General features: G+C 58.0%; 2 protein-coding genes across 2 annotated transcripts; one reads left to right on the top strand and one right to left on the bottom strand.

The window, feature by feature from the left end:
• The first annotated feature begins 855 nt into the window (after nucleotides 1-855).
• TMT1B (thiol methyltransferase 1B) lies at nucleotides 856-3,441 on the top strand. The gene is made up of 2 exons (XM_031683410.2): nucleotides 856-1,655; nucleotides 2,713-3,441. The coding sequence occupies exons 1-2, from the start codon at nucleotides 1,158-1,160 to the stop codon at nucleotides 2,947-2,949; spliced, it is 735 nt and encodes a 244-aa protein (XP_031539270.1). The 5' UTR covers nucleotides 856-1,157; the 3' UTR covers nucleotides 2,950-3,441.
• A 148-nt stretch (nucleotides 3,442-3,589) lies between these two features.
• On the bottom strand, nucleotides 3,590-13,901 carry LOC140700361 (integrin alpha-7-like). The gene is made up of 14 exons (XM_072973872.1): nucleotides 13,770-13,901; nucleotides 11,900-12,049; nucleotides 11,168-11,283; nucleotides 10,415-10,607; nucleotides 10,252-10,332; nucleotides 10,066-10,145; nucleotides 9,852-9,926; nucleotides 9,616-9,718; nucleotides 8,929-9,105; nucleotides 8,631-8,768; nucleotides 6,709-6,822; nucleotides 6,402-6,500; nucleotides 6,188-6,313; nucleotides 3,590-4,135 (listed from the first exon to the last, which is right to left on the bottom strand). Exons 1-14 carry the CDS (start codon nucleotides 13,899-13,901, stop codon nucleotides 3,905-3,907), a joined length of 1,815 nt encoding a protein of 604 aa, XP_072829973.1. The 3' UTR covers nucleotides 3,590-3,904.
• Between the last annotated feature and the right edge of the window lie 1,148 nt (nucleotides 13,902-15,049).

Raw genomic sequence — 15,049 nt, 5'->3', positions numbered from 1 at the left:
TTTTAAATAAATGAATAAATATCCATTCCACAAGCAGGTGATGCAAACATTTGTCCACACAAAGACACGTATATAAATGTCCGTAGCAGCTCTGTTTGTAATAGACAAAAACTGGACACAAACCAAAGGCCCATCCACAGCTGAATGGACATATAATTTGTGGTGTATCCACAAAATGAGATACTATTCAGCAATAAAATGAATGCCAAGTTGTTGATTTTCTTTAAGTAAAATTTCCTTCACCATTATGCATTAGCATTATACAAGAGGGGGATTATAACAATCTGAAATCTCACAAGGACCATTCTCCAGGGCCACTGATGACCTCTGGGGAAGGACTGATTTTAAACAAAGTCCCTGATTGGGACGGAAGCTCAAAGTCCACTGCCTCTGTCCTACCGGTCAAACCCACTGATGTCACCATCCCGGCCATTGGGGGCCTCAGAGAAGAGGTCTGGGGACAAACCCTGAGTCAGGCGGGGATGAACTATTTCAGGAAGGCGTCTCCTGCACTGTGCCACTGGAGCCTGAGTGGCCCCTGTGCCGCTGCCCAGCAGAAAATTCCTGTGACAACCCCCCACCCCCACACCCCTACCCTTCCCACCCCCACCCCCACCCCCTGGTTAGGACACATTCTTCTCTGTGTTTGGCTCGTATCTGGGGCAGAGGCAGGTTACCGTTTACAAAGCCCTGGGGGTGTGCCAGTGGCACCCAACCAGAACTTCCAGCTTGCGTAAACCGAGCAGAACCTGAGAACAGAATCAGGCCAGGGCGGGCCAGCATGAGTCAGCTCTGCCTGGGCACTTGGCCCCCGCAAACTGTGATCAGAGACATACCCCCCTCCCCCTTCTCTCCCTTCTGAGATGCTCAGCACACACCATCCTCTTCAAGTGGGCAGAGTGCCCCGATCTCAGGACACACTGGCGCCACCTGTTCCTTCGCCTCCCGTAAAATCTGCTGAAGAGCTTGTGGGGGCTTGGGACCTGTGCCCTCTGGAGGGATTTCACAGATCCACTCCACCCGGCGAGGAGGAAACTGCCAAGTAGGAGACAGGGAGCAAAGTCCTACCGCCGGGCAAAAAGAGACGCGCGTCTGCAGCGGCCGGGCAGAGCGGGAAGACCGGGCCCCAGGGAAGCACTGCTCCGAGCCGGGCTGCCATGGACGCCCTGGTCCGGCTCCTGCAGCTGCTGGTGCTGCTCCTGACCCTGCCCCTGCACATCATGGCTCTGTTGGGCTTCTGGGAGCCCCTGTGCAAGAGCTATTTCCCCTACCTGATGGCCGTGCTGGTGGCCAAGACCAACCGCAAGATGGAGGGCAAGAAGCGGGAGCTCTTCAGCCAGATAAAGGGGCTTGCGGGGGCCTCGGGCAAGGTGGCCCTGCTGGAGCTGGGCTGCGGCACTGGTGCCAACTTCCAGTTCTACCCATCTGGATGCAGGATCACCTGCCTGGACCCGAACCCCAACTTTGAGAAGTTCCTGACAAAAAGTATGGCCAAGAATAGACACCTCGAATATGAACGGTTTGTGGTGGCTTTCGGAGAGGACATGAAGCAGCTGGCCGATGGCTCCATGGACGTGGTGGTCTGCACCTTGGTGCTCTGCTCAGTGCAGAGCCCGAGGAAGGTCCTGCAGGAGGTCCAGAGAGTGCTGAGGCCGGTGAGCAGAGGGGGAAGGGTATGGGTGCGGGGCAGCAAACGTAGCACCGGCCACCCCAGTGCCCGGGGCGCCCAGGACGGGGAATCCCGTGAACTAGTGCATCTCACACACGTCCGCCCCCATCTGCTGGTGAGAAGGAAAGATGACCAGGGCTGGATGCGGAAGCCCACAAGGGAGCTACCCAGTGAAGTCGGGGAAGAGGGGAGGACACCTAAGGATGGGATGCTTACATTGAGATCCAAGGGATTAAGCAGGGGCTGGAGGGAGTGGGACAAGTGACAGTGTTCCAGGTAGAGCTATTAGGGGCAGTAGAATCCCAGTAAGATTGGGAACTGGGTGTGGAGACAAAGGAGTTTAGGACAGTTTCCAGGTTTTTGGCATGACCAGCTGATGGAGTGAGGGACGGTAGAGGGAAATGCCTTTTGTAAGACAGGAGAAACCTGCTTTGAACTCTTTAGGTCTGAGGTGCCATGGCGGCAGAGAGAACCCAGAGGCAGTTGGAGGTCCAGATCTGGAAGTCAGAAAAAGAGGGAGCCTGGAGATACAGATTTGGAAGTCACCAGGTTTAGCTGGTAAATTCCAATCACACAGGTGTATGAGATCACCTAGGGAAGGCACAGCGAGGAGCAAAGCGCTGGAGGAAGCTGAGTTTAATCAGAAGCCCAGTGCAAGTTTTCCCCAAAATGCTGGCTGAGATGTCCAGGACACTTGTGTCGGGCTCTGGGCGAGCATCTCTGTATCCAGTGAGACCTATGCTCCTGGTTCTCCACCTGCCCGTCTGTCTGCCCTCGGTTATGCTGTCCTTCTGGCCGCCCTTTGAGAATGTCTCACCAGTCATCCCCACTCAGTCACGGGAGGCTCGTCACATGCTCTGGGCGGGCAGCTGGAGCCGGGGCGCAGGAGGCGTCACGGAGCAGGACAGTTTGCTCCCCGAACTTGAAGACCAGCACCTCCCTCTTCACCGAGAGGTTACGGCCAGGCGTGGCCGGCGGGACGGAGGTGAGGTTAGAGGCAGGCGGCGGGAGGAGCAGGTGAGTGACACGCTCTTCTCTCCCAGGGAGGATTGTTCTTTTTCTGGGAGCATGTGGCTGAGCCGCGTGGGAGCTGGGCCTTCCTGTGGCAGCAAGTTGCCGAGCCCACCTGGAAGCACATCGGGGATGGCTGCCGCCTCACCAGAGAGACCTGGAAAGATCTGGAAAGTGCCCAGTTCTCTGAACTCCAAATGGAACGACAGCCCCCTCCCTTAAAGTGGTTGCCTGTTGGGCCGCACATCATGGGGAAGGCCGTGAAGTAAGCCTTCCCCAAATCCTGCCTGCGGTCGGAATGATCCCACCCATCTGCTGAGTCTGCCTTCTCCTGAGAGGATCTGGGCAGAGAGAAGCCATCCCCCAGCACCCCTCCCCCTACCTGCCCCTCCCCCCACCTCTGCCAGGGGAATCTCCAACCCTTCCTTCTTCAGTGGAAAAGCGCTATTGCTCCCCTGACCGCGGGGAGGGAGCACTTACACCCTGCCGTACCCCTAGCTGCAAATTCCTGGACTGGGTCTCCCAGTTTTTGCCCACCCACCCCAGGACAGCTGCCCTTTCCTCTTTCTGAGACCACACTCAAGTGCCCCAGGACCTGGTCACACAAGTCATGATACGTGTGTCTGTGCCAGGCCCCCAGCACTCCCTCCCGTCACCACCTTTGTCCTGAGCTCTGTGTGTGCAGAGAAAATCTGCCTTCTCCTGCAGACCCTGGGCAGGAGGCGGCCGGACTCAGTAAAGGAGCCAAGTTTTATCCTCAAGTATTTTTTAATAAATAGACAAAATCTGCTAGATTGGATCAGCCAACTAAGGTCAGAGGAGAGGGGAAGCTAGGGAGGGAAGAGCCCCTGAGTCAGCGACATAACCTCCTCCCCACCCTCTGGGCTTAAGGCACTTTTGGGGAGACAGGTCCTTGGGTTTCCGTTATACAGGGTGAATAGGAGAGGGAAGGATTAGGTTCCCCTCTCCCCACTTTTGCATAAAAACATCGCTGCCCTCCTCACCCTCCCCCATGACCCACCCCTGATTTCCCCTCTCACCTAACAGCATCCTAAGGGGAAGTTTGGGGGATGGTCCTCATGGGGGGAGAGGTCTGTGCCCTGAGGAAGCAGATCCTGCCAAATCCTGATGGGACACCAGCGACCGGGTCCCCCCTCTTCACCCCCAGGAGCCATCTCTGGGGAAGGGGTGGCGGGGGCCCCCGGCCAGCTGGGACAAAGGAGGCTAGGCAGTGCTTGGCATAGGGTGGCCATCGGGGCCCAGCTCGGGCTGCCCATCCCCAGCCAGGATGGGGTGCGCCTCGGGGCCCTCCCGCTGGGGGCTGCCCCAGCTGTTCCTCAGGATCATGCCCGTCTTCTCCTCCTTGAACTGCTGCCGGTCTTCCCGCGGGACCTTCACCATGTGGTACTGGGGCACGGTGGCTTCGGGGTACCGCGCTCGCTTGAAGAATCCCATCTGGAAGGACACCAGGCCAGACGTGAGGAGCCTGCGGGGCTGGTCCCTGGGGCAGATGCTCAGCACAGCCAGCTGCCTGCCCCCACCGTCCCTGGGACAGAAAGGACCAACGGCAGCAGGAAGGAGACAGGCTGGGCGGCAGCCAGCACAGCAAGCAGCCCCCACAAGAGCCACCATCCATACTGGGTCCCCAGGTCCTCATTCACAGCGAGAGAAAGACCAGGAGGTGGCCTGAGGTGCAGGACCAAGGACATCTCCCTTGGCACCTGAAAGAGGGGCTTGAAGGTAGAACATCAGGACCGCTGACCCCAAAGGTTCCCACACCCCCCGAAGCTTTTAAGAGGCCCAGTAGCATCCCCAGGAACACAAACGAGATTGGAGGGAAAACATGGCTTCCGAGACCCGTGGAAGCTCCGGAATAATTCCTCTCAAGCCTGTGTGCTCATGCGCTGGGAGCACCCACCTCGGGCTGGGCCCTCCCATCTGTGAATAAAATGGCCTGGCCCCTCCCTAAATCATGAACATGCTGGCCCTTCCACACCAAGATGGAAATGCGCCCCTTGCACACTCACTCTCAGGACTGCTCACACTCAGGACTGCCCAAGACTCCTACATGCTCAGACTGCACGGCACCTCCTTGCACGACTGTCTGCACACTCATGCCCCCAGAAGACATGCATGGCACCTCCCTGTACTCCCACATGCTCACACCCCAGGAGCCCACCCAACCCTGGTGCGTGCCCCTGGCTGTGTATACTCACCCTCATAACCTCACCCTGGTAAGGCCCTCCCACCCCAGCTCCTAGAACTCACGCGGCCCCCGTGCAATCTCATTCCTTCACCCTGCACGTTCCCGCTCCCGTGACTACTGGGAGTATCTCACACTCACACACATACATCCCCACACACGCACACACACATGCTCACACACACATGCTCACACACAATTACCCCACAGTCCCTGGACCCCCAGCTTCCATGGCCGAGGGCTGCACAGATGGGCCCGGTGATAGTTGGTGGGAAAAGATGAGCTCTGGCTGCTCCGATGGAAGAAGCCACACTGGGATGTAAGGGAAGAGGGGAGCAGAAGAGGTGGAGGATGGGAAGACTGGAGAAAGATGGGGGCCCCCACTTCTGCTCGGCCCCTCTTCCGTGCGAGCAGGAAGCAGAGATCCGGGAGCCAGTTTCTCCCAGGCATCAATCTCCCCTAAAAAGAGCTGGCAAGGTTCCCAACAGCCTGGACGCCCAGAGGCCTGGTCCCCTGATGACTCCCATGTGCCAGAGCGTGTGCTTGGTCTGTGGTCCCCGGGAGGAGGGGAGGGGCAGTTCCCCGTAAAGCCCCAAGGGCGTGCGTGGTTCCGCAAACGTAGCATGTGGTTCAGGGGATGACCGCAGGTGACGGGTGTGACTGTACTGACATGTGCTCTTATGTGCTCCCAGTGCAGCCCCAGATGCACACGTGGTTCTGGCTACACTCTGTGCACGAGCATGGTTCCACGTGGAGCCTGGAATGTGCAGGATCCGAGTTCGGTCCTGGAGACAGTTCCCTGGAGGCGGTTCTCCACACTGGTTGGCTATCTTGGCCACAGCTTCCTTCCTAGCCTTACTTGCCATGCTCTAGTTAAATCAGCCCACATTTCCCTGCCTCCATGGCTTTGCCTCCCATGGTCCTTTTGAAAGGCGCAGACCCACCCATTCACCTCCCCACATCCAGACCCTGCTACCCCACCTGCTAAGGCCCAGCTCCAGGCCCCCGGCTCTCAAGCGCTCCCGTCTTGAATTCCCCCTGCACTCTCCTGACTTAGTACCACTGCCTTGTCCTTCACCACAGGCTCCCCTCCCCCACGAGACTATAAAACCTCTGACAAGATCTGCGCCTGCCTTATCTCCGAATGGTCCAGGGCCCGACAGGGTCCCTGGTACGTGCAGGGTAAGGGCTCAGTGAAGATCTGCTGAAGAAATGGAAGTGTGGGTGAGAGAACCACACCTGGAGAGGCCACCTGACTGATAAGGAGCCCAGCCCCTGCCGGCCTCCCCCTCCCCAAGCCTCACCTTCCACATGAGCAACACCAGTAGCGCCAACACCAGCAGCCCGGCCAGGACAGCCAGGAGGATGACCCACCAGGGGACTCCTTCTGCCACCACCGCCACGGGGTCCAAGTATACCATCACTGGGATCTGGGGAGGGAGGGGTTCACAGAATGAGGGCGGGCGCGGCAGGAGAAAAGAGACGCCCCAGCCCCTCCTCCCCAGCCCTGCAGCTCACCACAATGGAGGCATCTCTGAGCAGCAGGTTCTTGATGGACGACTTCACGGTGATGTTGGCTCGAACGATCACCTCCAGGGACTTCACAGCTGAGTACTCCTAGGGGAGCAGGGAAGGAGACCCTCCTCCTAAATGCCTAAGGCCCCCCTCCCCCAGCTTCTGAAGCTGTAAATGGAAGAGGGTGTTTCCGCCTGTCTTGGGCCCAGTCTGCTGCATTTGGACACAGAGGAGGTGGGAGGAGAAGTGAGTCCCCGAGGGGCTGTTGGGGAAGAGGACGCCCAGTCCGGTGCCCCGGCCGTGCGCTCACCTCCAGGAAGGTGCTGTTCCAGAGGCGGCCCCAGACGTGCAGCACAGCCGCGCGGTCAAACCTGTAGAGAGGGCAGCTGAACACCACGCAGTTGGCCGTGCCCTGGGCGCAGTCCTGGGGACCAGGACAGGTGAGGCTCTGAGCCGCGTGGCCCCACCCCACTGAGCTGCTCAGGGCCCAGCACCCTCACAGTCGTGCTCACACAGACACTGAGTCTGCCCAGAGCCTTCCTTCCATCCCTCCCTGAGCCCCCCTTTCCCTTGGCTCCTCATTCAATATCTATCCCATTTTCCTTACTTGGCTTCAAGCCCCCTTCCTCCAGGAAGTCTTCCCAAACTAACCCTTGGTCCAAAACAGCAGCCTACCCCAATTCTGGGCTATTTGGCTTTGAGATGCATGGGGGGGACAGCAGGGAGGACAGCAACAGGCAGAGCAGCTTCCCCAGGTGCCGCTTCTGCTACCTAATGACGGTCCCATTTACTGAGCATCTACTATCTGCGAGGTACTTACCCCATTTAAATGTGCTATTGTTCTGCAACGTGCATATTACCATCATCTCCATCTTTCAAACTAGGAAATTCAAGTTCAAACAAGCCAGGTGACCTCCCTCAGGTCACACAGCTAACAAAGCTGTTAAGAGGTGGAGTAGATATTTGAACCCAGGTCCACAGCGGGCAAAGCCGCATTCCTCTGCTAAGCCCAGACTCACTGAAGGAGGATGAGGCTGCCCCAGAGCCGCTGGGGGGCAGGGGACTTAGGCCCTGCTCCTTCCAGGCCTGACTTAAAACCATTTGGCCCAATCCCAGCTAATGGCCCATTTCTCTAAGATTAAAATTCTATTTATCACACTTCATATACAGAAGACTGGCTTTGACAGTGTTTGAATTCCTTGCGTCATCCTTTATTTTGCCGCTTTGGTGCAATTCAAGAATCCTTGGTCAATCTGTCTAAATGCCATTTCTAGTAAAAGAATCCATTTCAAAGTTCTTATCAGAAAGGGAGGGCTTTCCGAGGAAACCAGCCACATGGGGAAGGCCAGGACTAGCCATATGTCAGGGAAACAGCGATGACACAAGCTCTTACTATCCCTGAGGCGCCTTCGTTTGCTTCAGGTCATGCTCTCGGGCCAGCAGAGAAGCTGAGGAAGCCCCGAGAGGGATGGGGTGTGGCAGTGGAACTCCCTCCCAGACAGCTGACACCAGAGCTGGCCCTGCCGCTTAGCTTCCCCTGCAAAGGCCTCTTTGACTCTTCTTGCCTCTATTGTCCTTCCTTCCACACCTGGGATTCACCCCCTTGCCACCAGACCAAGTACCCCGCTAACCTATGTCCCCTGCTCACTCTCCCTGCCAGCACGGCCCTACAAGGGACAGCACAGAGCATGCGCTAATCTGCTCAATAAGTCTGCTTGTGGAACAAAGCTAGGTGACACAAGTAGGAAAAGGGGGGGCAACACTGCTCAAAAAGGAGAGACAATAAATCACGTAAATATACTACCAATTTAATTGCTAGAACTGTCAAAAACCTAAAGTGTCCTTGAAATTGTGAAAATCAAGCAGGTTTCCTTATGCAAATTGACTTTTTGTCGAAAAAGAATTCAAAAGAAGAACAAAGAGATCTCAGAGGTGGCTAAGACCATCCCACCTCTATAAACCGTGAACTTTCATCCACAAGATGAAAAGGCTATAGGTAAGTGCCTGCCCTGGAGTAAGCACCTGTTGAGCGTGGAGGGGTGGTACTTTGGCGTCCGCAGCTGCCTCACAGGTGTGTTGTGCACTGTCCTGTCAACTTGCCCTGGTGTCAGACCATCGCACCTCCACACGCACCACCCACCATCCTGACACACCATTCCCTCCCCACCACCCGCATCCTCTATCATACCACGCGCCCCCTCCCCCATCCTGGCTGCACCAAGTTTGCCCTGCCCGCATCAGGGTGATGTTTTTCTTCTTCTCGGCAGAGGACACTGGCCACCAGGACGTGCTGGGCTCCGGCTGCTCACGAGGGCCGGGCTGCTCCGGCTGCCCCAGCTCCCGCCGCCTCCTGTCCCTGCTGTCCACATCCTGAGGTGGGGAGGGGGCCCAGTGAGGGTCCCTCCAAACGCAGCAGTCCTGAGTTGGCATCTCCTACCCACACACTCCCAGCCCACAGCGTCCTTCCCCAAGTCTACCCCCCATCCCCGACCCTGCTTCAGCAGCCCCGCCCACCCGGCCTAAGCCTCACCAGGTAGAGGGCGTTGGGCCTGGGGGAACAGAGCCCCTTCTGCCTGGGCCCCTGCCCGCCCTCCAGCTCCACCCGCATGGGGTACTGCAGCCACTTTCCGTTGGCAATCTCGTGGGGCCACATGATGTTGAGGAAGGCAGAGCCCAGGGTGCTGAGTGACTGGCCGTGGCTGGAGACCTGTGGGCACAAGCGAGCGTGAAGGCCACTAAATCCCTGGGGATGGAGAGCACGCGGGATGCGGGGAGGCCTCGGAGAGCAGAGTCTCGACAAAGACCCAGGATCCTAGATCCAGGAGCCAGTCTCTGCCCGCGCCAAGCCCAGGAAAACCTAGAGATGCCACTAGAGGTGTGGGAAGGCCCCAGCCGCGCCAGGGCAGAGTCCGGGAGAGAGACAGCAGCCCTGCCTCTGAGTCCCCAGCCCCCAGCTGAGGCCCTAGGCAGAGCAGCTGCCCTGAGCCCTCATGGGCTCCCCAGACCAGCAGGTGAGACGGCCGGCCAGGGCTGAGCAGCAAATGGCCAACTGAGGCCCCAGCACAAACACCTGCCCACAGCCAAGGCCCAGGAGCTGAGCGAGGCCTCAAACTTGCTAGACCACCATGCGGCCATATGGGAGAAGAGCCACAGCTCCTGGGGCAGACCTCAGCCCCTCCTCTGTGCCAAGAAGGAGGGGCCTCACCAGGACACTCACCGTGACCTCGTACTTGACCTTGCTGCCCACATCCCGCTCAGACCACATGGCACTCTCACCCCGCACCACACCGGAGAAGAACAGCTGCTGGGGAATAGCCACCCTGGCAAGGAGGGGTCAAAACGGGGGCTCAGGAGGCCTGAGGCCTGATGGAGGGTGAGGCAGAGCCTAGGCCTGGGTTTGGGAGTAGCAGTGCCCACCCCTCTGGCGGCAGTGCCCCCCTGGGCAGGGCTTACCCCGTGATGGACAGTGGCAGCTCGATGAAGACACGAGCTCGGGCAGAGACCGGACGCAGCTCCTGCTCGCTGATCCTGGCGTGTGGCAGAGCGGGCGTGGGCAGCGGGCACAGACGTCACCCCAAGGGGTCAAGTGAGGACAGTGAAGCCCCTTCTAGGTGGACTTCCAGCCAACTTCCCCCACCATCACCCACCCTGGTCCCACCAGACTTACGTGGCTAACAGCAGCTCCACCTCTAGCTCTGTGGTCTCAGTGGTGATCCCCGAGGTGCTAAGGATGAGGTAGAAGGTGACCTGGACCAAGGACGGAGCAGGATGAGAGTTCAGAAGGGCAAGGGGCTTGAGGAAGGATCGGGGGATAGAGAGCCACTTGGATACAGACAGGGGCAGATGTGCCAACCTGGGCGCCTCTCTTCATGGGGTTCCCCAGCTCACACTCGACGTGGGAGGCGTTGTCATTGGACAGGCACAGTGGCTTCTCCTGGAGTCGGGAGAGAAGGAGAGGTCAGCTTGGGTTGCTGGAGCCCCTGAACACCCCACGCCTACCCTGCCCAGGTCCTCACCGCAGGGTCCAGGGCCCGGACTCCTGAGTAGTGCAGAGAGGCAGGGAGGGTGACCAGGAGCTGGGCCTCGTGAGCGTCATCCCCGTCGGCCTGGGGCTGGGCTGGGTCCGAGGGCAGATTGGTGACCTTCAGCTCCAGGCCAATGACTGGCTGCCCACTCAGTGCAAACAGGGCTGTCGTCCCATCCGCGTCCCTGGAGGGTCAGATCCCACTCACTCTAAGATCTGAACACCTCCCCCCGCCTCCCCCTCTCCTGCCTCCTTCCCCCAGGTCATGCCCCCTCTCCTCCCGCCTGGGTCTCCCAAATCTCAGGCTTAGGAGAATCAAGACTTGGAGTTAGGGGACCTCCATTCTGGTCCCAGCTCCACCACTAACTGACCTTGGGCAAGTAACCTAACCTCTCTAGGCCTCCATTTTCCATTTATAAAGTGGGATTTACAAGAATTCCTATCTCACAGGGTCGTGAAGACTAAAAAGAGAGAGATATGATATGTGAACTGCATGTTTGTATATATACATATATATATATATATATATATATATATATATGTATATATATAGTGAAGGCCTGTCATTCCTTGCCAGGGGAGCCCCTGTGGGTCCACCACTGCCCTCATCTGCAAACTTCTGAATTATCAGCAGGTCCCCCCCAGCCTTCCGCTTTCTCCCTGCAGACTGGCGCTCCTGAGGGGACTTCCTTCGATCCTGGAGCTCTTGCCTTCCCACCCCGCCTGCTCCCTTGCTCCGCCTCACATGGGCAGAGGCTGAAACTCGGTGTCACTGATGCGGGTGCAGAAACGGGCGTGGACCAGCTGCAGGTTGCTCTGACAGATCTTATCTTCCCCACAGCCTTGCTTCAGGAAGTGGATCTGAGGAGAGATTCGAGGAGGGTCATTACTAGGGGGTGAATGTGCCTTGCCTAGGTGGGGTGGAGGATCACAGGGGTAAATAGCCTGTGTTCAACTCAAAGATCTGCGGCTTCCCAGCTGTGTGATATCGAGCTGGTCACTCAACCACTCTGAGCTGGGGCCCCATCAGCAAAATGATGGGAGTATTACGATGTCGCAGTAGAGGCTAGCAGGCTAGTCCAGAGCAAGGCCATATTTCCTCGGCCTTTCTCCCATGTAACTGAGCCCCAGACTTAGAACGCGAAGTGAAGAGCGCCACTGCCAGACCGGCCGTGAATCCCATGCAAGGAGCGCCACGCTCCCCTCCAGCAGGCTGGGATAGAGATGGCCTTGGAGACCACATTTGAAGACGGCAGAGCCCCACAACCCTGGGCCCCTGAATGCCTGCCTGTCCCCTCCAACTAGGAACTCATGATCACTTGGGCCATGTTTCATCTGGGGTCCACCCTGTTACAGCATCTAGAAACAGGAGGAAATACTGGGGTAACAGGTGAAAGAGTCTTGCAAGCTGTGAGTGAGTGTCACTGGAGAGGGGCCACGGCTCCTTTTCCTGGGCTAAGCTGGAACCCATGCTCACCTCGGTCCGCTGGGTGCTGGGCTGGTGGGCATTGAGGATGGGGGCCACTGGGGGCAGCTCCTGGCCAGGAGCCTGTCGCCGGAGCCGAGGGGTCGGGAGACTACAGGACAGGGTCACCACAATGGCCCGAAGCTTGTCTTTGACATTCTCCTGGGAAGCGAAAAGACAGGCGTGGATACAAGAACAACCCCCAGCCCCAGCCCTGCCCAAAGCCCCAGCCAGACCTGAGACAGATCCCGAAATTCGGAAAGAGGCTCAGGGAGGTGCAGGAGAGAGGTGGAGAACTGGGCAAGGCGGAGGGAGAACGACTGGGGTGGATAAGGGAGGAGAGCAGGGCTTTGAGAACCAGATGTGAAGACTCAACCTGCTGTCACCATCTGCAGGGAGGACCGAGCTTAACAGGAGAGGCAAGAAGGCAGCGGTTGGGGGGTGGGGGTGGTCAGTGTCTTTGTTTCAGCTCTGTGGGACTTGGGAGTGTAAGTCCTGCAGGCTACCAAACCTGGGTGATTGGGGGCCCAATCCTCGAATGGCAGCTGTAAAAGCTGGGGCACTAGTTGTGTGGACAGACTCCTCCCAGGGAGATGCTTGGTTTTACTGTTGGGGTGAGCCAGAGGGAGAAGGCAGGGGTCTGGGGAGGGTCACAGCTGGCACCAGGGTGTGTGCTAACTAGATGCTGGGCCCCAGGCGGCCCTTTGCAAAGTCTGCAACCAAACCCCTTCCAGGCAAGTGGAAGCAGGAAGATCACATTTCTACCTGCAACCTCTGAGCTGGGGCCTCGGGGAGTAGCCCCGCGGGTGCTGGTGCTCCCACTGGTTTCCTGTTTGCCACATTCCTGTGGGAATGGTGGACACAGGCCCTGCTGACTTTCACAGCTCAGTGACCTGGAGCTCACCCCTTGGATGGAAGCCTTAAAGTTGAGGAGGGTGTGAGTTGTTCAGTTTAGACCCCTCGCTCCACAGGGAGAAGCTGGGAGTTGGGGGGCCCCTCAATTGCAGGGCACTGCGCTGGGGGTGGGGTTGATGGTGGGGATGTGCCTTTCCTACCCCTTCTGATGTGGGTGTTTTCTGTTACGCGATGTGTAGGAACCACTGAGCCAGGATCTGGGTTTCTCTCAGAGGCAATTGCTACATGAAAAGCCATGTACTCTGTGCCTCTGTGGTAGAAGGGAAATTCGGGAGCCTCCAAGTTACCATCTTTGTCCTTCTAACTTTTTTCTTGAACTCCAGACCCATATCTCCAACTGTGCTTTTGACAGCTCTATTCGGACGTGTAATAGCACCTCAAACCTCGCTCGTCTGAGGTAAAGCTCGCCCTTGCTTTCCCGCCCCTAAAGCCTGCACCTCCCGTGGTGCCCATCTTCAGTGACCAGAAATCCCAATTGTTACTGAGTCCAAATTCGTTCTGCTCGCCACACGACAGGCCAATAAAATGGGAGATAAAGTGTTGGGGCAAAGAATAGCGACTTTATTCGGTAAGCTGGCCAACCAAGAGGTTGGCAGACTAATGTCTTGGAGAACCATCCTACTCCAGTCAGAGTACAGTCTCCTTTTATACAGAAAAATAGGGGAGGCGGTGTGGATGTTGCAAAGTTCTCGCTGCAGGAAGTCTTTGTTCCTGCAGCCGTCCATGTGGGTCAGGCCATGGTGTCCCTGTAAACCTCCAACAAAACAAAGGTTATTTTCTGTTTTGCAATTTACCATCTCTACATAAATGCAGAAATGCTAACATCCTTAAAGGTCAGAGTCCCGAGAATAGGCTCTCCTATACATTTCAGGCTAAAGGCAACACTGCTTTACAAAAGGTGCAGAGCTAGCAAGACGAAGCCTGGAAAACAAGGCACAGTGGTGAAAGCCACAGGAACAGATCCAACATGGAGTCCCATTTGTTCTTTTCCGTTACAGAGGGACACGGCGACAGCCTCCTGGCAGTTGGCCGGAGGCGTGGCCTGCTGAGAGCAGCCTGGTGATTGGCCGGACAGGACGCAGGGGTCACAGGGAGGCATTGTGATGCACCACGGGCGGTTATAAAAGCCGGCGCCGCTGCCAAGGTGAGCCATAGCAGAGATGGCCTTTCTGGTTCTCCTGCTACTTGTGGCCACGTCCTCGACCGCCTTCTCCACACCCACCTCTGACACACTCCATGCCCATTCCTCTTGCCCCGGGCCCCTCACCCACACCGAGCACCCTACTCCCACGCTAGGGTCCGCCTTCGGGCCCCTCTGCGGGCCAGCAAGCCCGCGTACCCGCAGCCGGCGCCTCCTGTACCTGCATGGGCTGGCCTGGCTCCTCTCCTGGTTCCAGCCCCATGGTGGGGGATCGGGCACCAACAAGACCACAGCAAACCCCTGCCCATCCTGGGACTGTCCCTCCCAGGCCTCTGCTGTCCCAACACGGCTTTACACCAGCCAGCCGAGTGACCACGGAGACACACTGGACAGAGGGCAGCTGCTGACTCCTGTGCCGCACTTCCCAGGACCTCCTCCAACTGAGCTGCGGGTATCCGGCCCCAAGCCTCATGTGGACGCAGTGCGCGTCATCCTTTACCTCTGGCCGTCGGCACCTCTGCCGGTCCCGGGTCAGCTGGCAGGAAGAGGCTGCTATACAGTGGATGAGGAAGACATCCTGCCGGTCCTCACGCGTGCCGTCCCCTTCCTTGGCCCTGGCTCCCTTGGCCCTGGTTCCCTCCCTGACTCTCAGCCCCAACCTCTTCCACGAAGGGAAGAACGGGTAGCACCAGTCCAGCCTGCCCTACAGCCAGCCAGCCAGACCGGAGCCCAAGACACAGACCGGAAACGGAAACCTGGACCCAAAGGCCGTCCTGTCCCTGACGTGGACTGGAAACATCCCAGGCCACCAGCCCAGGCCAGGCTCGATATACCACTGCTGTGGCCAGAGCAGTCACGTCAGTGGCGGTCCAAGGAGGCGGCGACGGGCTTTGGCAAGGGCAGGCACTCCAACGTCACCATTTCGGTGCCCGGGACCCTTGAGAGCGTGGTCCTCCTCCTCATGGGTCACTGGGCCGAGGCGCCGGCAGGCCCCTGGGCTGGGGCCACATTCCACCTACCGTCCTGGTTCCATAACACCTGCGGGGTCATCTTTGTCCTCAGAGTCATCTTGGGGAGGAGAAAGGGGCCAGCAGAACAGGAGCCCC

The sequence above is a fragment of the Vicugna pacos genome, chromosome 12, assembly GCF_048564905.1.
Source record: "Vicugna pacos chromosome 12, VicPac4, whole genome shotgun sequence".
NCBI classification, from domain to species: Eukaryota; Metazoa; Chordata; class Mammalia; order Artiodactyla; family Camelidae; genus Vicugna; species Vicugna pacos.
This window is presented reverse-complemented; position numbering and strand designations above follow the sequence as displayed.

Bases quoted from the DNA above. Each gene is read 5' to 3' on its own strand.
- TMT1B (XM_031683410.2), top strand. From the start codon at position 1,158: ATGGACGCCCTGGTCCGGCTCCTGCAGCTGCTGGTGCTGCTCCTGACC. The intron at 1,656-2,712 runs GTGAGCAGAGGG...CTTCTCTCCCAG, and splicing joins TCCAGAGAGTGCTGAGGCCG to GGAGGATTGTTCTTTTTCTG.
- LOC140700361 (XM_072973872.1), bottom strand. From the start codon at position 13,901: ATGCCTCCCTGTGACCCCTGCGTCCTGTCCGGCCAATCACCAGGCTGC. The intron at 10,333-10,414 runs GTGAGGACCTGG...TCCCGACTCCAG, and splicing joins TCCGGGCCCTGGACCCTGCG to GAGAAGCCACTGTGCCTGTC. The intron at 6,501-6,708 runs GTGAGCGCACGG...CTGCTCCCCTAG, and splicing joins GGAACAGCACCTTCCTGGAG to GAGTACTCAGCTGTGAAGTC.